Raw genomic sequence first — 19,462 nt, 5'->3', positions numbered from 1 at the left:
GACCTCTCCCAATCCAAACTCACTGTGTTGCTTGCTGCGTAGCTGTAACGGTAAACCCTCCCTCCTCCTATAGAGTGAAAGGCAGAGAGTGTCTTTTCTCGCATCTTCCATGTTGTTGTTAATATAGAAATACAACAATTACCGCAGCGCCCGATCCAAACTCCCCACCGCTACGCGTTTCGTTTCGGGGAAAACTAAACGTTTCTGGCTCTCACCTCCGATTCGCCTCTGGTAAGCCTTCCTCTACATTTTGCACCACTCAAGTTTTTCATACATTTTTAATCATCTTCGTTTTGGAGCGTAGTTAATTTAGGTTCTTAGAGTGTATAATTCGTCTGTTTAAGCAATGTTAGTCGAATTTTTCGATGTAAAATTCAGGTGATTGTGATTTGTTTGATGGGTTATTGTAATTCACAAATGATTTATGTAAAAAAAACTCTGAAGTTCATCTGTTTCATCGCCATGCATTTGATTTTATGCTCAGAATTCACCTCTTTTTGTATTTCATTTGAAGGGTTGCAGCTGTGATCCTATTTTGCAGACCCTTTGCTAATTGGAATTGATTTCATTTCTTTGTGCCACAGAAGTACTGAGAATGATTGTGCTTTTGTGATTGAGTAACTATATGAATATTTCTACATGACATTGTTCCCAAGTGGGTCAGGTTTGTTTAAAGAAATAGGAGTTGCATCTCAGCTCCATTTCCAATTTAAAGGCTGTTATGTTTTTTAGTACCTTAGCTACGTATTAGACTAGAGCTACGTATATTTGTATATCCGGGTAACGTTAGGAGCATCTTGCATTGAGAAATGAACTCTATATGTATGTATATGTATGTAGGAGATGGGCAATGAATGCACCTGTTAACCGTAGGACTCTGTGGAACAGTTAATCTGTATTGTAGATTTTGTGATGATTTTTCAACTGTAAAACACTTTTTTTAATTACTGGAGAAGTCATAAGGCATGATTGTTGTGGAATAAATCAACAAGCAAGAGAAAGAACAAAACCGCACATACATGTACATGCCATGAGAGAATGATTGGAGTGGTTCAGTAGTTTACTCTATGCTTAGGGACTAACCTTCGGAGATTGATCTATGGAATGGGCATACAAGTGTTGGTTTAGAATATTTACAATACTTGAGTGAAAGGAAGGGAGATCATCAATTTACCCAAAAAATCATCGTCATCCTTCCGTTGTTTCAATCATTGGGTTGACCACATACATTCTGTGGTATGACTGCTAGAATATTTCATGTACTTGCTTTCTTTTATTTGTTTTTGTCAGTTTTTGCTGAGTTTATGCTTTCCATATATTCATTTTTTTCACATCATAATTTCAGTTGTTCCCCATCTATGAGGTGAGGTAAGTACTCGATGGCAGACTTACCAGGCTATATGCGTGCCTGCTTGCATACCGGGAAACTTGCTGCATTGGCAATTTTGGTCGCTGGAGGGATTGTATTGCAAATTTTGGTGGGTAGTGTTTATTCTTGTCAATTATATTTGCTGAATTCATATGTAAATCAGTAAGCTTTTTATCTCTTCTAACGTTAATAGTCATCCGATGTGTTCTCATCTATCACATGTTTTGCGGCAGGCATGTGCTTTGTACAATAATTGGTGGCCGATGCTTACTGGTACATACTGAACTTTTGGGTCTTTACTTTATTACTTTTTTTCAAATTTAAAATTGTTGTTTTTCTTCGTAAACTTGCTATATGATGCCTTTTCTTTTGGCCAAATAAGCTGTTATGTGATGCTTACATATTAATGTATTTGTGAAATGATAAGTACGTCAATACTATAAAAGATTTCAATTTTTGGATTCTCTAGCTTCTTTAAGAAACCATCTTTAAGGGTACTCATATTCTCTTCCCTTTTATCCACTTTTTGTTTTCCTTGAATTATCCCAGAACTCAAATGAATAAAATAGATCTGAATACATTCTTTTGGCAAAGTTTCTCATCTCTTTGCTTCATTGTTTCAGAACTTTTTTTTTCTTCATATTTGTCTTGACCTGACTGGAAACAGGAGCTTTAGAGCATTATATCAGGTGGTAAAAGGATAGTGATAGGGCTAGATGTTGACTGACATCTAGCAACAACATGTCCAGACACAGGTTGAGGAAAATAAAAACATATTTTAAGAACCTTAGTTCCCCATTGAGAATTCCCTTTATGTAGGTTTTCAATGATTTGCATGACGACTTGCATGCTAATGGTTTAGTCATCACTTTGTTCTCTTGCAGTAATAATGTATGTGCTTCTTCCCATGCCATTGCTGTTCTTTGTGGGATCTGATTCTTCTGTAATTTCAGAATCTGATAATGGGTTTGTATTCCGCCCTTTGAACTTACTGTAATATCCATTGTTTTCATCTAAATCTCCTTCAACATTTCTCAGCTTCTTACTTGCTTCCTAACAATGATGAAACAGATGGGTTAATGCAACCAAGTTCCTGACTGGAGCTTCAGCTATTGGCAGCATTGCAATACCTGCTATCTTAAAGCATGCTGGTGTTATTGGTTGGGGAGCCATGGCAATGGAGCTCGCATCCTTTTTCGTATTTGTACTGGCAATCATGTGTTACATTCGGACGAGTGATGAAGACAGCTACAGTGCGATCTGAGATACGGCTCTCCTGGAGTCCTGCCAGATTTCTGTAAAGATGTGTTGTATTTGCCCACAGGATGTTTTCATTTCTTGGTGAGGGTTACCTTCAATATCAGCTTGTTATTATATATCCAGAAAACCTTTTTTTTTTTTTTCTCCCTGTTGAGTGTTATTCTTTATCCCTGTAATTGAGTTTGGTGTTGTATCAAATATGTTTTAACATCTCATTATAGAAAACTCTGATGTGAAAATTGAATTGAGTATGAAGTAGCCTGCCTTGATGTCGAATTCTGGTGTGAATTTGGGCATTCTTGCTTGAGATTGATGTCAACCTTCCTATACTAATTGGAAGAGGTTATACCCTAATTAATTTTTTTTTTTTTTTTAAGGGGGGTCAATTTCTGGGGTTTCCTAAAGAAAAAGTATCTTGCTGGGCAATAGAATAATATAGGGGGTCTAGATGAGACTTGTAAGACATAATATTAATATGTTAATGTTGTCAAATTTAAAAATTCAGTTGTAGCTTTTGTAAGTTTTCAAGACTACTAGTGGAGTATAGCTCAGTTGGTTGAGCTCTTCCATCTCCACTTATGTGGGCAGAGGTTCAAAACTTCAAACACCCAATGAATATTTGTGTAAACTTACCTCCCCTAATTGCTTGTACTAAAAAAAAATATTCAAAAGACACTAGTCCAATTTAATTGAAATAGTCTAGTCCATGGTTTTTGTAGTGCAGATGTTGGTGTGGTCATCACATTCTAAGTATCATTTCTTAAGGATCTTCAACCTTAATTTAGGGTTTCTTAACTAACACTCTGTCTAGTGACATGTCTCTTTTTAATGTTCTAAGAGTTATAACGTTTGATACCCCTTAACTGCTCTTATAAAAATATTTTATGATTTAAATAACTTTTTTATCCATTCTTTGCACAATACATTCAATTTGGTCCTTGTGTTTTCAATTTGACCAATTTAGTTTATACATTGCAATTTGTTAACTATTTTAGTTATTTTCATATAATTTAGACATTAACATGCATGTGTCACATGTAAAGGCTCAGAGTAGATTTGCATAAAATTAAACGAAAGGGATCAAGTTCAAAAGACCAAAATAAAATTTGAGCAAAACACTTAAACAACAATGGTACTTAACTAAATCAAACAAAATCATTAATTTGTATCAAATCAAAGCAATAATAACAAATGAGCAATATTAGCATTAGTCGCACGAGAAACACTTGACTTGCCATAAGTGATAACTTTTATACTTGTTATAGCGTGACACCCGACTAAAACAGTGTCATCCCCTTTTTTCTGCTAGTCGCACAAGAAAAACTTATATGCAACAATTTGACCCAAAATAAAAAACTTAAATGCAACAGAGATAGCATTATTTTACCATCCAACTAATAATACTATGATAATTATCACGCTTCTCAAAACCTTACTAGAATATTTTTCTCAGTTTTATTCCCCTTTCATAAAATTCGCACAGGGTCTTGCAACGCATCAACCGCGCACGCGTGACAATAGAAAGAAATAAAGAGCTCTGCTTCTCAGTAAGAAGCATGACAATCGACACCGCCCCCATGGAAGACATCCAGGCCAAGGCCGAGGAGCTCCGTCTCCAACTCTCCTCCCTCCACTTCAACTCTGCAGCTCCACCTCCTAACCAAGACTTATATAATAATAATACTGAGAACAATTTTGGGTACAATCCAAAGACTCCTTTTTCTTTACCCACTGTGCGATTTCGACCCTCAAAACCCGAAACTCTGATTCAACTGATGATGTTTTCTTGTTTTGTTTATGATTCACAGTGATGCCCAAGAAGTGTTCTACGACGACGACGGTTTGCTTTTCAATATTGGGTTCGGAAATGTGATCGTCGTTGATAACGTTTCGATTGTGAAGGCGGAGATGGCCCAGCAGCTCGAAAGCGAAATCCGACGAGTGTTTAGTGAAGTTGGTGTTATTAAAGAAGATGGGTTTTCGATGCCTCTTAATCCCCTGAACCAGAAAACCTTGGGTCGTTGTTTTCTAGAGTTCAGTTCTCGTCAGGTACCCTTAATTTCGTTCTGTGTTAATTTATGTATTTTTCTTGGGTTTGTTCATTGTCAATTAATGTTTTGTTTAATGTATCATCAACAAATGAGTGAACATAGTTTGGTACCACTCACAAATTCACAATCATGGCTATTAGATTGTGAGTTAATAATTTTGAAATGAGGGTAAAACTAAAATTGAACATTGGATACTTGATAGAAACTCCATTTTTCCACTAGACAAAGAATGGGAAAGATTTATTATGCTGTTCAATGTTATTGCTTTGCTCCTCCAAGCATGGATGGAACGAAACAAGAGGACTTTATTTTGAAAATGTTAAGGGGAGGAAGTGGAAGGCCTGTGGGATAGAGTTCGTTTTTAGGCTTATTTGTGGTCTTCAATTTCCTCAGACTGTCAAATTCTAGTTTTGCTCATTCATCTGGGGTCTTGAATTCTCTATTATTTGGACATTGCATGCTGTTTTGGTTAGATATCTTGTATGCATTCCAGACTTCCAGTAAGCAGCTTGTCCACTATGCACTGTGCTTTTGATTTATAGCATATCAATAAGATCTCGGTGTTTCACATCAACAGACAGTTTGATCTCCTTTCTTCCAGTGTTACAGGTTTAAAACGAAAATGTGTTTAATAGATGGAAACATGCACACTCAATATGCCTAATAGCGTCTTTTTATTACAAGGTGTGGACTAATTGTTGTGTAATTGTAACCTCATGCATGCATCCATGCATTTCTTTGCCCTCTCATATTCTCATGCTTGCCCTTGTAGGAAGCTGAACTTGCTAGGGTCAAGAGAGATGGATACAACTTCAACACACAAGCGCTGTCAGTAACCCTGTATGATGACTTGGACAGGTTCATTGATATCACTGATGTGGGGACAACACCAGAAACTAATCCATCCGCTTGTTTGGTAATTTTTCTAACCTCTCTTTGCCTATCAACTATCGTTTTATTGATTTTATATTTTCTTATGCTTGTAGTCTTGTCTATCAACTCCACTTTTCTATATTCAAAACCGAAGTCTGCCTACTTCTATTGCACATGGCACATTGAGATATTGTATACCTCATATGGATAAATTGTAACTAAAGAAGAGAGAACCCAGATGCTATGAGTCATTGAATAGACAATTTTCATTTTAAATTTGTTGCCATGATAGCTAACCACTCTATATTTACATATAAAATGTGTTTTGTTAACTTCAATAAAGAAGTCAAATCAGCTTCCTTTTCCTTTTCATTAAATTTTTCTTTAATTTTCTTGGTATCTCAGAGCATTTATAGTCATTTAGTTGAGAATAGCATATACGGTGAAGTATAACTGAAGAATTTGAACGCTATATAGGACAGAGCTTATGGATAGAAATGGTAGCTTTTTGGTATAACAAACTGTTTTCTTTGGCTTCTCATTATTAAAGACCACTTACAACTCAGCCATTTCACTAGAGTCTTAAGTGTCCTACATCATGAGCATGCTGCTCACTTGTGCTATACAGAAGTACATCATGGTGCACTTGCAGACTATGCCTGTACCATGGCACAGCTAATGCGTCTCACAATCCTGTTATGCCATTGATGAGTGGTGAATGATTAATGGTGATCCTTGAGCTTGCAGGGGCAGCATGAAACTTTAGTAATGATTACTACTTGTAATCTCAACTAGTTTTCATGATTAGTGTCTTGGCGCTCTGTGGTTTAAACTGTAATGGAAAAAGCATTTCTTAATGGTGGAACTCACTGCTAGCGGTGTCACATTTAGCAATGCAAACTTATTGCGTAGGTTATTGTTCTTCAGTTTCTTAGAGTCATGACAGTCTCGTACAAGCATTATCATGTTGTGTTTTCAATCTTTAAGGGGTTGGACCACAAAATACTTTATTCGTCTTATTTTCTTCGGCTCTGGCAATCACAAACTGGAACAATAACAAGGCTTTTCCTATATAGTTAGTAATGTATCTGTTGCATCATTGGACGCTCATTTTTAGCATGACTTTGGGATGACTGAACAGCGTTACAGAATCTGATAGAAAATTTTCGTTCACAGTACTATCTTGGTATTCGTTTTTCCTTTTTGTTAAAAAAAAGAAGATTAAATCTATGATGCAGTCCTCAAGGTATTCAGGGCCACCATCCTTACTCAGTCCCCTGAAAGAGGAAGATGAAGAAGACCAAGGCAGAGAACTGGGACAGCCAAAGGAGCAAGATTTAGGGGAAGTCACTGCATCAATGGGAGGGATGGGTTTTGGAGGGGAATGATAGAATGAAGTATGGAAATGCGCATGAAAATTTAAAGGGATGAAGATTCCAATGAGGGGGAGGGAGACCTGCTGAAATCAATTGAATTTCAAGTGCTGTAATTTTGAAGATAAAGTCCGGTCTGGATTTACTTACGAGTGAATATACGGAAATTTTTCATCCCATGTTGCTCAACCAACCTCATAGAATTGCTTTCGTCTGCCATTTATTATCCTTTTATAGCAAAATGTCTTGCATTCGTCGACCAAATCATCCAACGAAATCGTCTGGTTGTCATTGGTGTCATGATGAGCCTGTAAAAGTAATCCAAGAAAATCACTCCCTAAGCTCTCTTCTTCTCCAGGCATTGCCTTCTTTTCTCTTTTCTTAACACTCTCTAAGCTTCCCCATTTCAATCTCATCGCTGGTTTTAACAAACCTACTGCAATATAAATTGAGTGAAAAACCAAACATGAGATCAGAAATTTTGTCTTTTCTCGTACACGCTTTCAGAAATTTTGTCCTTTTTCTAGTACGCGTTTAGGAATTGGGGGGCCTCGGTTCTCCAATTCAAAAAGATTCAAAAACGCAGAAGGCCAAAAGGGTAAAAGAGTAAAACAACAAATAAAACATTCGAATAGTCCTACTAGGAATAGGAAATAATTCGAGTAATCCTACTTGGAGTGGGAAAACCAAATAAATAAGGTTTCCTCCCTCGGTCTGTCCGTCTATAAAAGCACATCTCACCCGCACATCATTTACTCAAAATCAAATACCCTAAACTCCTCTGAAGATGTCTTGGTGTATGCAACTGGTGAAGCGTGCTAATTACAAGGCTACAGTGAGAGATCCTGGGACTCTTGGGGTTTTAACTATGACGGAGAACAAGTTTGTGTTCTGCCCAAATGTTCACGCGTCCACCGCCGCGAAACCGGCGCTCGATTTGGAGTTTAAACAAATTACACGTCTCAAAAACACTAAGGAGGGAGGAGATAGACCACCTTGGCTTCGTCTCAGTGAGAAGGACAAAACTTACATCTTTGAGTTTGCAAGTTTTCGTGATCTTCATGTATGCCGAGAGTTTGCAGCCAATGCGCTTGCTAAGCGTGGAGAAGCTGCAATACCTACTTGTTCTTCTGATGAACAAATCTGTGCAGCAGAAATAATGCACCGTATGAAGCTATTACAAGAAAGCAGTGAATTGCACAAACTTCATATGCAGTATGTAATGAGTGGTGTCTTAACAGAAGCTGAGTTCTGGGCAGCTAGGAACAAGTTTGGTGATGTAGATAGCCGTCCAAAGCCAAAGCAACAGGTTGGTTTCAGAAACTCAATGATAATGGACACCAAACCCGTGATGGATGGCCGAACGAACAAGGTTACTTTTAGTTTGACTGCAGAGATTAAGTATCAGATTTTTGCCCTGAAACCAGCTGTTCAGCAGGCATTTCTTGCTCTGGTTCCTGGTAAGACTACGGAAAAAAACTTCTGGACAAAGTATTTCCGAGCTGAATACCTCCGAAGCACAGGTACTGCTGCTGCAGCTGAAGCAGAAGCCGCCGATGATGAGGAACTGGCAATGTTTTTGAAGGAGGATGAGGTATTGGCGAGGGAAGCTCGTCGAAAGCTTCGACGGGTTGATCCAACTTTGGACATGGAAGCTGACCAAGGAGATGATTATACGCACCTTCCAGATCATGGGATATTCTTTCGGGATGAGGTGTACAGCAGGAGAAGGACTTTATCACAAGACCTTAACCGGCAAGGTGCTGTTGTTCTTCAAGGAAGAGGCATCATCGAAGTTGATGAGAGTGGTGTGCAGGAGAGATTTGGTAGGATTGCTCGGACCACTGAGATGGAGGATCTTCAAGAACCTCACCATCTTCATGTTGCTCCACTATTATGCATGAAGGATCCCGGAGACTACTTTGACACGCCACAAGCTAATAATGCAGTTAAAGCTGAGGAAGCATACGGCTCCTTGAGGCAGTCTATATCTAAAATCAAGAGCATTGGATTGGGAAATGCCACAGTTGCACCAGAAATTGCTCTTACGATTTTTAATACAACACCATTTTAGTGTTAATTACCCTGTCTATTCCATTTCTGTCAATAAGGTGTGTTTTCCAACAAAAAAGAAAGAAAAATCCATCTTTCTCTTACCTAGATTCTTGAGGGTGTTCAGGTCCAAAAACCATGAACACCTCTTAGCTGTACAATCAACATACCACAAAGGGATGATTGGTGTATCCAAAACCAATGACATGGACATCACGTACGATATATTTGCCAAACAGAAAGTAAAAGTAGTATTAACTAGAGGCATTCAAAACTTATAGCAGCATGCACTTCCCGTTTAAGCACATGCAAAGGTTGCTGTCTTGCATCCTCTTCCTCCACCTCTTCATCACTCTCATCCACTGATTCACCACGAAATAATTGTCGGACAGTATTTATCACAATTTTCTTAAGAGAAACAGCAGTCTTTATCAAGAACATGACGATTTTGACAACACTTTGATGACCACGATACCCTACAATTTCCACAACTTCCAGGTGATGATGGAAACATGTGTTAGCAGCCTCCTTAAAGCTTTTCTTCTGGAAATATGAATTGCATATCTACACCAACCAAGCAAACTATCAGGGGTAGGACCACTAAACAAGAATCAAGCATCTCTCAACCAAGCAAACCTAATCCATCTGCTTGTGTGGTAATTTTTTTAACCTCTCTTTGCCTATCAACTATCGTTTTATTGATTTTATAATTTTCTTATACTTGTAGTTTTGCCTATCAACTCCACTTTTCTATATGAATATAGCAAGTAACATGTTTCCTAATTATTTATATTAATATTTTTCAATACCCAAGTCTGCCTACTTCTATGACATATTGAGATATTGTATACCATATATGAAGAAATTTTAACTAAAGAAGAGAAGCCAGATGCTATGAGCGATTGAGTTGCCACGATAGCTAACCATTCTATATTTACATGTAAAAATGTGTTTTTTAAACTTCAATAAAGAAGTCAATCAGCTTCCTTTTCATTTCCTAAGTTTTTTCTTTAATTTTCTTGGTATCTGAGAAGTATAACCGAAGAACTTGAACACAATATCGGAGAGAGTTATGGATATAGATGGTAGCTTTTTGGTATAACAAACTGTTTTCTTTGGCTTCTCATTATTAAGGACCTCTTAAAACTCAGCCATTTCACTAGAGTCAGAGTGTCCTGACACTTACTGGAGCAATTGCAATTATAGTTGTGCTATGGCACAGAAAATGCGTTTCATGGTCCTGTTATGCTATTGGTGAGTGGTGAATGATTAATGGTGATCCTTGAGCTTGCAGGGGCAGAATACAACTTTAGTAATGATTCCTACTTGTAATCTCAACTAGTTTTCATGATTATAGTGTATTGACACTTTGTGTTAAGCATTTCTCGATGTAAGTTGAGAAGAGTTTAACCATAGATAATCTCTTAACCGTCCCATCAACTAAGTGGAACTCACTGCCAGCGATGTCAAATTTAGCAATACAAACTTATTGTGTAGGTTAGTGTTCTTCAGTTTCTTAATGACTCTGAAGGTCTCATCACAGTCTCATACATTGTCAACATGACTTTGGAATAACTGAATAGCATTACAGAGTCTGTTAGACATTTATGTTTGCAGTACTATCTTGGAATTCGTTTTGCCTTTTTGTTAAAAAAAGATTACATCTATGCTGCAGTGATGGATGAATCACACACACACCTTCTGTAGAAAACAACCAAGCACAAAATGACACAAGAATTTATAGAGGTTCAGCAATTGCCTACATCCTCTTGGTGATCCCCTTGAGAAATTCACTAATGAAAGAATAAGTTACAGCTTTGGTTTACAAAGAAACCCCCTTAGAACTCTATTCCCTCCCCAAGTTCTCTTTTCTCTCTCACCCCTTGCTCAACACTTTGATGCACTTGTGAACACTTTCTCACACTTGGTGTTTCCCCTCCTTTGGTGTCTAGACTTACAAGACTCCAACACTTTGCTCTTTACTTGAGCTGATTGCACTCTCTTCCTCCCTTGATGATTTTCACCCACCCTTGGTGAACTTAACCACACCCCTTTGTGAATGAAAACCACACCTTCTGCTGCCTTGCATCCTCTTCTTTATAGACATGCCTTTGGACTTAGTAGAGGGCTGCAATTACTCCTGCACGTTCTCAACTCCACCTTCTGCCACCCACCTAAACCATAGGTTAGGCAAGTCAAAAGCAAGCCATTAATGCATGCACCCTTTAGCCACCCTCTCTAGAAAAGCCTTTGGTACAAGTCAACAAACATCATTAAATGGTGTTCCAGCTTCTCCAGCACGTTGCTAGACTTCCTAGAACCCATAAAAGTCTTTGGAGGCACATGGAGTTAGCTAGAGAATCTTAATGTGAGCCAAAATTTCCAACAAGGGCCACCATCCTTACTCAGTCCCTTGAAAGAGGAAGATGAAGTACCTGGAGAAGAATGCCAAGAAGACCAAGACCGAGAATTGGGACAGCAAAAGGAGCAAGATTTAGGGGAAGTCACTGCATCAATGGGAGTTATGGGTTTTGGAGGGGAAGGATAGTATGAAGAATAGAAATGTGCATGGAAATTTAAAGGGATGAAGATGCCAATAAAGGGAGGAGAGATGTGTGCTGAAATCAATTGAATTTCAAGTGCTGTAATTTTGAAGATTAAGTCCGGTCTAGATTTACTTACGAGCGAATATAAGGAAAATTTTCATCCCATGCTGCTCAACCAACCTCATAAAATTGTTTTCAAGCCTGCCATTTATTTATCTATTTACAGCAAAAGTTACCGGTTTAAAGGTGCTGCAATGAAAACGCCCATCTGGCAGGCAGAAATGATAGATTTAAATAGCACCCTTTATTTGCATTTTTTCAATTTACAGCATCCAGTTCTTATTCTAGATTTAAATAGCACCCTTTATTTAAATAGCACCCTAGATTTAAATAGATTTAAAACAACCATGAAGTGAAATGACAAGGTTATTGACTGCAGTTCATTATAGTCTTCGTGTCTGCAAGGAAGCAAGAACAGGAAGCAACTCCTAACACAACAGAAAGCTGAGGTTCCATCTTCATAAGCAAGTGCAACATTTGTGGGCAGTTCAGAGTGAGTGTAGCATTACTTGAACTCCATGTTGTGGACGAACTGTAAGAAATTGAGATGGTGAGTGAGTATAAGCTGGGGAAAGAGTGAAGACATGGCGTTGCAAAATCATCGACAGAGCAATCTTTGCTTCTGTGGTTGCAAAGTCTAAGCCCACACAAATCCGAGGTCCCATTCCAAAGGGTAAGAATGCTGCTATATTCTCCTTTGTAGCTTTAACAACCCCTTCAGCAAACCGCTCTGGTTTGAAGAGCTGCACATCTTGTCCCCAGAGTTCAGAATCATAATGAAATGCTGCAATTGGGATGGCCAATTCAAGGTTAGCCGGAAGAATGAGCCTTCCCAGTTTAACTTCCCTTTCCACTCTTCTTCCAATGACCGAAGCAACGGGTGGATATAACCTCAGGGACTCGTACATGATCATACTCATCTGCATATGCATGGAAATCAAAGTTAGAGAGAGCAAACAAATCAGGAGTTCAAACTTTAATTCAGTTCTTGACTTCCTTACAGTTTTTAGTTTCGCAATGCCTTTCGGGTTTGGAGTTTGCTTGCCAAATACTTGTAGGACCTCTTTTCTTGCTTCCTCTTGCCAATCTGTATGTAATGCCAGAAGAAAGACAGTCCAGGCAAGAAAAGTAGCAGTGCTTTCGTGTCCAGCCAAGTAAAATGTCTTGCATTCGTCGACCAAATCGTCCAACGAAATCCTCTGGTTGTCATTGGTGTCATGATAAGCCTTTAAAAGTAATCGAAGAAAATCACTCCCTAAGCTCTCTTCTTCTCCAGGCATTACCTTCCTTTCTCTTTTCTTAACAATCTCTATAATGGTTTCGCGTATTCTTTTCTCAAGCTTCTCCATTTCAATCTCATCGCTGGTTTTAACAAACCTACTGCAATATAAATTGAGTGAAAAAGTAAACATGAGATCAGAAATTTGAGATTTTGTTAAGAGGAAGTTACCTGAGGCCAGGAAACTTGGGTTTCAAAGCAGTTTTAAATGTTAAGGAGGATATCTTCAATAGCATCTCAAAAATGTCTTTCCCTTCTAAGTAGCTGCTTCCAAATGCTGTCCTGGAAATTACTTCGGAAGTCAACAACCTAAATTCTTCAAACACCTCAATCTCCTTGCCTTAGCATCGTCTCAGCACTAGCTATCATTGCATGAATCTGACTCTAGTAAACCAACACCAACACCACTATCATGCAATTAGCATATTTATGTTCAATTATTTCCCAATCTTCACTAAATGACCGTGATAGTGTTATTGATTCATAGATAAATATTGACGCACACGCTGACACATCATTTGATGAATAATATTTATTACTTTAGCGCTATAAGAATAACGAGTAATTTCTATGAACTTACTTTTAAGCTCTCTCCATGGAAAGCGTGGTTGGCCAGCTTTCGCAATTTCGCCCATTTTTCACCTTCCTTTCGAGTTACAAGACCATCTCCTAATAGCTTCATCACAAAGGCGGACGGGTTGGATTTTGGATATGCTCTATGTTTGTTATTCAGTATCTCCTTGCACAACTCAGGATCCGTAATGACCAAAACAGGTTGAGGACCATCCCATTGAAGAAAATTCTTCCCTAATATTACAAAAAAGAGGACCAAATTTATCCAGGGTTTAAGATCTAAACCATTGATCAAATCAGTTTTTAGGAGAATGTGTGGTTCATGTTCACAGTTTGACAAAGAGATTGAGTGATACTTTAGATTTAAAAACCATAGGTTAAAAGCTAAAGATTTCATTACCATATATCTTTGTCCATGAGTGCAAATGAGGTTGAACTAGAGCAAACACTTCATGTGACAAATTTCTAGGCCTTGCCATGGCTTCTTTTCGCATGTTGGAGATTTCTTTGGTGTTTCCATGGATGAGTCTGTAAGAAGGGCCCTTGATCCCTTGCAAAGCCATCAGCTTCTGTATTTGAGTTGGCGTCCACCATAGTTTGTGAAATATCTTGAAGAAAGCTGCTAAGACGATGAAAAGACACACAAAGGTTGTAACTGTGGCTACTTGGTCTCCAAACCAACTCATGCTTCTTGTTGCTTTTCTCTTAAGTTGGCTCTATCTCTGAGTTCTGAATATTGATTTGCTCGTAGTTGATAAATTATTAAGTTTGATATACATAATATATTTTATATAGGTAATTCTTCTGAGCTCTATCAATAATTTTAACATAAAACAAGCTGGCTTGCACCTCAAACAAACGTCGTTAAACTCAAGTCCTATCCTATTAATGTTATATGCTATTTGGTGGTAAGGTAGATAGAAAAAATCTATCAGTATTCTATTGAAGTTGATGAGATAGGCATTAATAAGAGTAGGTTACATGCCGTTTTCCTGGTTGATCCGCTACTGACCACCACCCACCACCCACCACCATGGCCCGCCACCTCCACCTCCACCTCCACCTCTACACCACCTATATCACCACTACCACTACCACCACTGTGGGAGCATTTATTTCACTGGCCAATAAGAAAACGACTTATGGAAAAGAAATAGGGAGCTTTAGTAATATATCCAAAATATGAGCTGAAATTATAAAAAAAACCCTACATGAAATGCACTTTAGAAACATACGCAAAAATAATTTACTACATACAAAATGAGTGTTGAATTTCCTATAAATTACATGACTGACACTAACTAACTTAAAAGAAGCCAAATACAAAAAAACACAAAAATACCCAAAATAAGCCCAGTTCAGATTTTTTTTTTATAAAAAAAAAAACCAAACTTAAGTATTAAAAAAAACACGAAAACCAAACTTCAATAAAGAAGTCGATCAGCTCCCTTTTCCTTTTCATTTCCTAAGTTTTTTCTTTTAATTTTCTTGGTATCTGAGAGCGTTTACAGTCATTTAGTTGAAAATAGCATACACAGTGAAGTATAACCGAAGAACTTGAACGCAATATAGGAGAGAGTTATGGATATAGATGGTAGCTTTTTGGTATAACAAACTGTTTTCTTTGGCTTCTCATTATTATGGACCTCTTAAAACTCAGCCATTTCACTAGAGTTAAGAGTGTCCTGACACTCACTGGAGCAATTGCAATTATAGTTGTGCTATGGCACAGAAAATGCGTTTCATGGTCCTGTTATGCTGTTGGTGAGTGGTGAATGATTAATGGTGATCCTTGAGCTTGCAGGGGCAGAATACAACTTTAGTAATGATTCCTACTTGTAATCTCAACTAGTTTTCATGATTATAATGTATTGACACTTTGTGTTAAGCATTTCTCGATGTAAGTTGTGAAGAGTTTAACCATAGATAATCTCTTAACCGTCCCATCAACTAAGTGGAACTCACTGCCAGCGGTGTCAAATTTAGCAATACAAACTTACTGTGTAGGTTAGTGTTCTTCAGTTTCTTAATGACTCTGAAGGTCTCATCACAGTCTCATACATTGTCAGCATGACTTTGGAATAACTGAACAGAATTACAGAGTCTGTTAGACATTTATGTTTGCAGTACTATCTTGGAATTCGTTTTGCCTTTTTGTTAAAAAAGAATTACATCTATGCTGCAGTCCTCAAGGTATTCAGTGCCACCATCCTTACACAGCCCCTTGAAAGAGGAAGATGAAGTACCTGGAGAAGAACGCCAAGAAGACCACAGCAAAAGGAGCAAGATTTAGGGGAAGTCACTGCATCAATGGGAGTGATGGGTTTTGTAGGGGAACGACAGTATGAAGAATAGAAATGTGCATGAAAATTTAAAGGGATGAAGATGCCAATGATGGGAAAGGAGACATGTGCTGAAATCAATTGAATTTCAAGTGCTGTAATTTTGAAGATTAAGTCCAGTCTGGATTTACTTACGATCGAATATACGGACATTTTTCATCCCTTGTTGCTCAACCAACCTCATAAAATTGCTTTCAAGCCAGCCATTTATTTATCTATTTATGGCAAAAGTTCTCGGTTTAAAGGTGCAGCAATGAAAACGCCCATCTGTCAGGCAGAAATGATAGATATAAATAGCACCCTTTATTTGCATTTTTCCAATGTCACAGCATCCAGTTCTTATTCTACAGATAAAACAACCATGAAGTGAAATGACAAGGTTATTGACTGCAGTTCATTATAGTCTTCGTGTCTGCAAGGAAGCAAGAACAGGAAGCAACTCCTAACACAACAGAAAGCTGAGGTTCCATCTTCATAAGCAAGTGCAACATTTGTGGGCAGTTCAGAGTGAGTGTAGCATTACTTGAACTCCATGTTGTGGACGAACTGTAAGAAATTGAGATGGTGAGTGAGTATAAGCTGGGGAAAGAGTGAAGACATGGCGTTGCAAAATCATCGACAGAGCAATCTTTGCTTCTGTGGTTGCAAAGTCTAAGCCCACACAAATCCGAGGTCCCATTCCAAAGGGTAAGAATGCTGCTATATTCTCCTTTGTAGCTTTAACAACCCCTTCAGCAAACCGCTCTGGTTTGAAGAGCTGCACATCTTGTCCCCAGAGTTCAGAATCATAATGAAATGCTACAATTGGGATGAGCAATTCAAGGTTAGCCGGAAGAATGAGCCTTCCCAGTTTAACTTCCCTTTCAACTCTTCTTCTAACGACCGAAGCAACGGGTGGATATAACCTCAGGGACTCGTACATGATCATACTCATCTGCATATGCATGGAAATCAAAGTTAGAGAGAGCAAACAAATCAGGAGTTCAAACTTTAATTCAGTTCTTGACTTCCTTACAGTTTTTAGTTTCGCAATGCCTTTCGGGTTTGGAGTTTGCTTGCCAAATACTTGTAGGACCTCTTTTCTTGCTTCCTCTTGCCAATCTGTATGTAATGCCAGAAGAAAGACAGTCCATGCAAGAAAAGTAGCAGTGCTTTCATGTCCGGCCAAGTAAAATGTCTTGCATTCGTCAACCAAATCATCCAACGAAATCCTCTGGTTGTCATTAGTGTCATGATAAGCCTTTAAAAGTAATCCAAGAAAATCACTCCCTAAGCTCTCTTCTTCTCCAGGCATTACCTTCCTTTCTCTTTTCTTAACAATCTCTATAATGGTTTCGCATATTCTTTTCTCAAGCTTCTCCATTTCAATCTCATCGCTGGTTTTAACAAACCTACTGCAATATAAATTGAGTGAAAAAGTAAACATGAGATCAGAAATTTGAGATTTTGTTAAGAGGAAGTTACCTGAGGCCAGGAAATTTGGGTTTCAAAGCAGTTTTAAATGTTAAGGTGGATATCTTCAATAGCATCTCAAAAATGTCTTTCCCTTCTAAGTAGCTGCTTCCAAATGCTGTCCTGGAAATTACATCCGAAGTCAACAACCTAAATTCTTCAAACGCCTCAATCTCCTTGCCTTCATGATTTTCCCACCTTTCTAGCATCGTCTCAGCACTAGCTATCATTGCATGAATCTGACTCTAGTAAACCAACACCAACACCACTATCATGCAATTAGCAGATTTATGTTCAATTATTTCCCAATCTTCACTAAATGACCGTGTTATTGATTCATAGATAAATATTGACGCACACGCTGACACATCATTTGATGAATAATTTTTATTACTTTAGCGCTATAAGAATAACGAGTAATTACTATGAACTTACTTTTAAGCTCTCTCCATGGAAAGCGTGGTTGGCCAGCTTTCGCAATTTCGCCCATTTTTCACCTTCCTTTCGAGTTATAAGACCATTTCCTAATAGCTTCATCACAAAGGCTCTCGGGTTGGATTTTGGATAAGCTCTATGTTTGTTATTCAGTATCTCCTTGCACAACTCAGGATCCGTAATGACCAAAACAGGTTGAGGACCATCCCAGTGAAGAAAAGTCTTCCCTAATATTACAAAAAAGAGGACCAAATTTATCCATGGTTTAAGATCTAAAGAGAAATGTTATCTTGTCAGACTATGAATCCGGACCATTGATCAAGTCAGGTTTTAGGAGAATGCATAGTTCATGTTCGAAGTTTGACAAAGAGATTGAGTGATACTTTAGATTTAAAAACTACAGGTTAAAAGCTATAGATTTCACTACCGTATATCTTTGTCCATGAGTGCAAATGAGGTTGAACTAGAGCAAACACGTCATGTGACAAATTTCTAGGTCTTGCCATGGCTTCTTTTTGCATGTTGGAGATTTCTTTGGTGTTTCCAAGGATAAGTCTGTAAGAAGGGCCTTTGATCCCTTGCAAAGCCATCAGCTTCTGTATTTGAGTTGGCGTCCACCATAGTTTGTGAAATATCTTGAAGAAAGCTGCTAAGACGATGAAAAGACACACAAAGGTTGTTACTGTGGCTACTTGGTCTCCAAACCAACTCATGCTTCTTGTTGCTTTTCTCTTAATTTGGCTCTATCTCTGAGTTCTGAATTCTGATTTGCTCTTAGTTGATAAATTATCGAAAATTCTAATATGCTCTAGATTATCAATACATCAAAGCTTTCAACCGTTGGATTTAAAAGTTTTGATCTAATGGCTGAAAATAATTTGTGAAGAAAAATCACTAAAATCACCTGAAAAAACTGGATAACCTGCTGTAGTGGGTTTCTTTGCCTCCCACACGTGAAAGCTTGCATACAGAGATGAGCTTTCCTCTTCAACCTGGAGATGGCAAATCTACAGAGATGGGAAATCTTCCACATACCTCTTAAGTAAGTATACAAGGGAGCTTGGATGAAGTAAGCAATGTTCATTATACTGTTACTGTTAGCATATATAGTTGTCATCTTGTGGAACACAAGACAAAACACAAGACACTCCTTGTCTCATGGCACACTTGTTTCAAGGAAGACTTTCTTTCCTTGTCTTATGGAGTACTTTTCTTGAAGTGTGCAGTCCTTGTTTCCTGGAATGTTTCATGGAGGACTTTTGTATTATTGTAGGATATTACTTGTATAAATGTATGATAAGAAATAGAAACAAGTTAACGGGTTGAAATAAGAAAAATGAGCAGCTCTCATTCTCTCTACACTCTCCACTCTCTCTACTTAATATCCTCCCTATTTTCCACTTGTTCTCTTTATATTTTCCAGATTTCTAACATGGTATCAAAGCAGCGATCTTGTAATTGCTGACTCTTGTTTTGAATCTTTGCTACCTCCATGGGGGAAGATGTTTTTTCCCATGCTGAAAATAGCACCACCAACCCTTCTCAACCTACCTACCTAGAAGCATTGACGACACCGATCCCGACCCAGACACCGACCCCGACCCAGACACGGACCCCGACCCAGACAATGACCCGACCGACTAGCCTCACTTGGACGAGGTGTTGCCGCCGACCCGACCAACGGACCCCAATGATCCAGACCTCAACCCCGATTGACACTACACGATATGAAAAAGATCAAAAAAGATGTGAAGCTGCAAGTAGTGACTCTGGCTATGTATTTCATACTTCAGATGA

General features: G+C 38.3%; 3 protein-coding genes and 2 pseudogenes across 15 annotated transcripts; 3 read left to right on the top strand and 2 right to left on the bottom strand.

The window, feature by feature from the left end:
- LOC110766169 (Vacuolar protein sorting 55 (VPS55) family protein) lies at positions 1-2,905 on the top strand. Of its 3 annotated transcripts, none has more exons than XM_021969450.2 (5): positions 1-231; positions 1,346-1,478; positions 1,603-1,642; positions 2,254-2,335; positions 2,441-2,905. In XM_021969450.2, the coding sequence occupies exons 2-5, from the start codon at positions 1,380-1,382 to the stop codon at positions 2,631-2,633; spliced, it is 414 nt and encodes a 137-aa protein (XP_021825142.1). In that variant the 5' UTR covers positions 1-231; positions 1,346-1,379; the 3' UTR covers positions 2,634-2,905. The 3 variants fall into 3 exon arrangements, with proteins under 3 accessions (XP_021825142.1, XP_088108967.1, XP_088108968.1); XM_088252841.1 differs by lacking the exon at positions 1-231 and adding an exon at positions 579-664; XM_088252842.1 differs by lacking the exon at positions 1-231 and adding an exon at positions 729-1,236.
- A 1,179-nt stretch (positions 2,906-4,084) lies between these two features.
- Positions 4,085-16,810, top strand: LOC110766150 (eukaryotic translation initiation factor 3 subunit B-like). 8 transcript variants are annotated; one of them, XR_002528109.2, is made up of 5 exons: positions 4,086-4,328; positions 4,438-4,678; positions 5,453-5,596; positions 9,477-9,634; positions 15,622-16,810. XR_002528109.2 is itself a non-coding variant. In XM_021969425.2 (4 exons), the coding sequence occupies exons 1-4, from the start codon at positions 4,186-4,188 to the stop codon at positions 5,769-5,771; spliced, it is 633 nt and encodes a 210-aa protein (XP_021825117.2). In that variant the 5' UTR covers positions 4,085-4,185; the 3' UTR covers positions 5,772-5,829. The 8 variants fall into 8 exon arrangements, 6 of the variants coding, with proteins under 6 accessions (XP_021825117.2, XP_088110040.1, XP_021825116.1 ...); XR_002528110.2 differs by lacking the exon at positions 15,622-16,810 and adding an exon at positions 11,964-12,167; XM_021969425.2 differs by lacking the exons at positions 9,477-9,634; positions 15,622-16,810 and adding an exon at positions 5,667-5,829 and having other exon boundaries at positions 4,085-4,328.
- On the top strand, positions 7,642-9,006 carry LOC110766149 (general transcription and DNA repair factor IIH subunit TFB1-3 pseudogene; annotated as a pseudogene).
- On the bottom strand, positions 11,963-14,305 carry LOC110766151 (cytochrome P450 CYP749A22-like; annotated as a pseudogene). Its single transcript, XR_015836128.1, has 5 exons — positions 13,837-14,305; positions 13,444-13,670; positions 13,035-13,247; positions 12,586-12,964; positions 11,963-12,504 (listed from the first exon to the last, which is right to left on the bottom strand). The product of XR_015836128.1 is annotated as a cytochrome P450 CYP749A22-like (transcript).
- LOC110766148 (cytochrome P450 CYP749A22-like) lies at positions 16,060-18,706 on the bottom strand. Of its 3 annotated transcripts, XM_088253913.1 has the most exons (6): positions 18,570-18,706; positions 18,093-18,311; positions 17,666-17,892; positions 17,243-17,475; positions 16,794-17,172; positions 16,060-16,712 (listed from the first exon to the last, which is right to left on the bottom strand). In XM_088253913.1, exons 2-6 carry the CDS (start codon positions 18,253-18,255, stop codon positions 16,281-16,283), a joined length of 1,434 nt encoding a protein of 477 aa, XP_088110039.1. In that variant the 5' UTR covers positions 18,256-18,311; positions 18,570-18,706; the 3' UTR covers positions 16,060-16,280. The 3 variants fall into 3 exon arrangements, with proteins under 3 accessions (XP_088110039.1, XP_021825113.1, XP_021825112.1); XM_021969421.2 differs by lacking the exon at positions 18,570-18,706 and having other exon boundaries at positions 16,794-17,169; positions 18,093-18,453; XM_021969420.2 differs by lacking the exon at positions 18,570-18,706 and having other exon boundaries at positions 18,093-18,452.
- Positions 18,707-19,462: the final 756 nt, after the last annotated feature.

This window comes from Prunus avium, chromosome 5, assembly GCF_965620075.1.
Source record: "Prunus avium chromosome 5, drPruAviu1.hap1.1, whole genome shotgun sequence".
NCBI classification, from domain to species: Eukaryota; Viridiplantae; Streptophyta; class Magnoliopsida; order Rosales; family Rosaceae; genus Prunus; species Prunus avium.
Note: the sequence above shows the minus strand (reverse complement) of the source record. Positions and strands in the feature narration are given on the sequence as shown.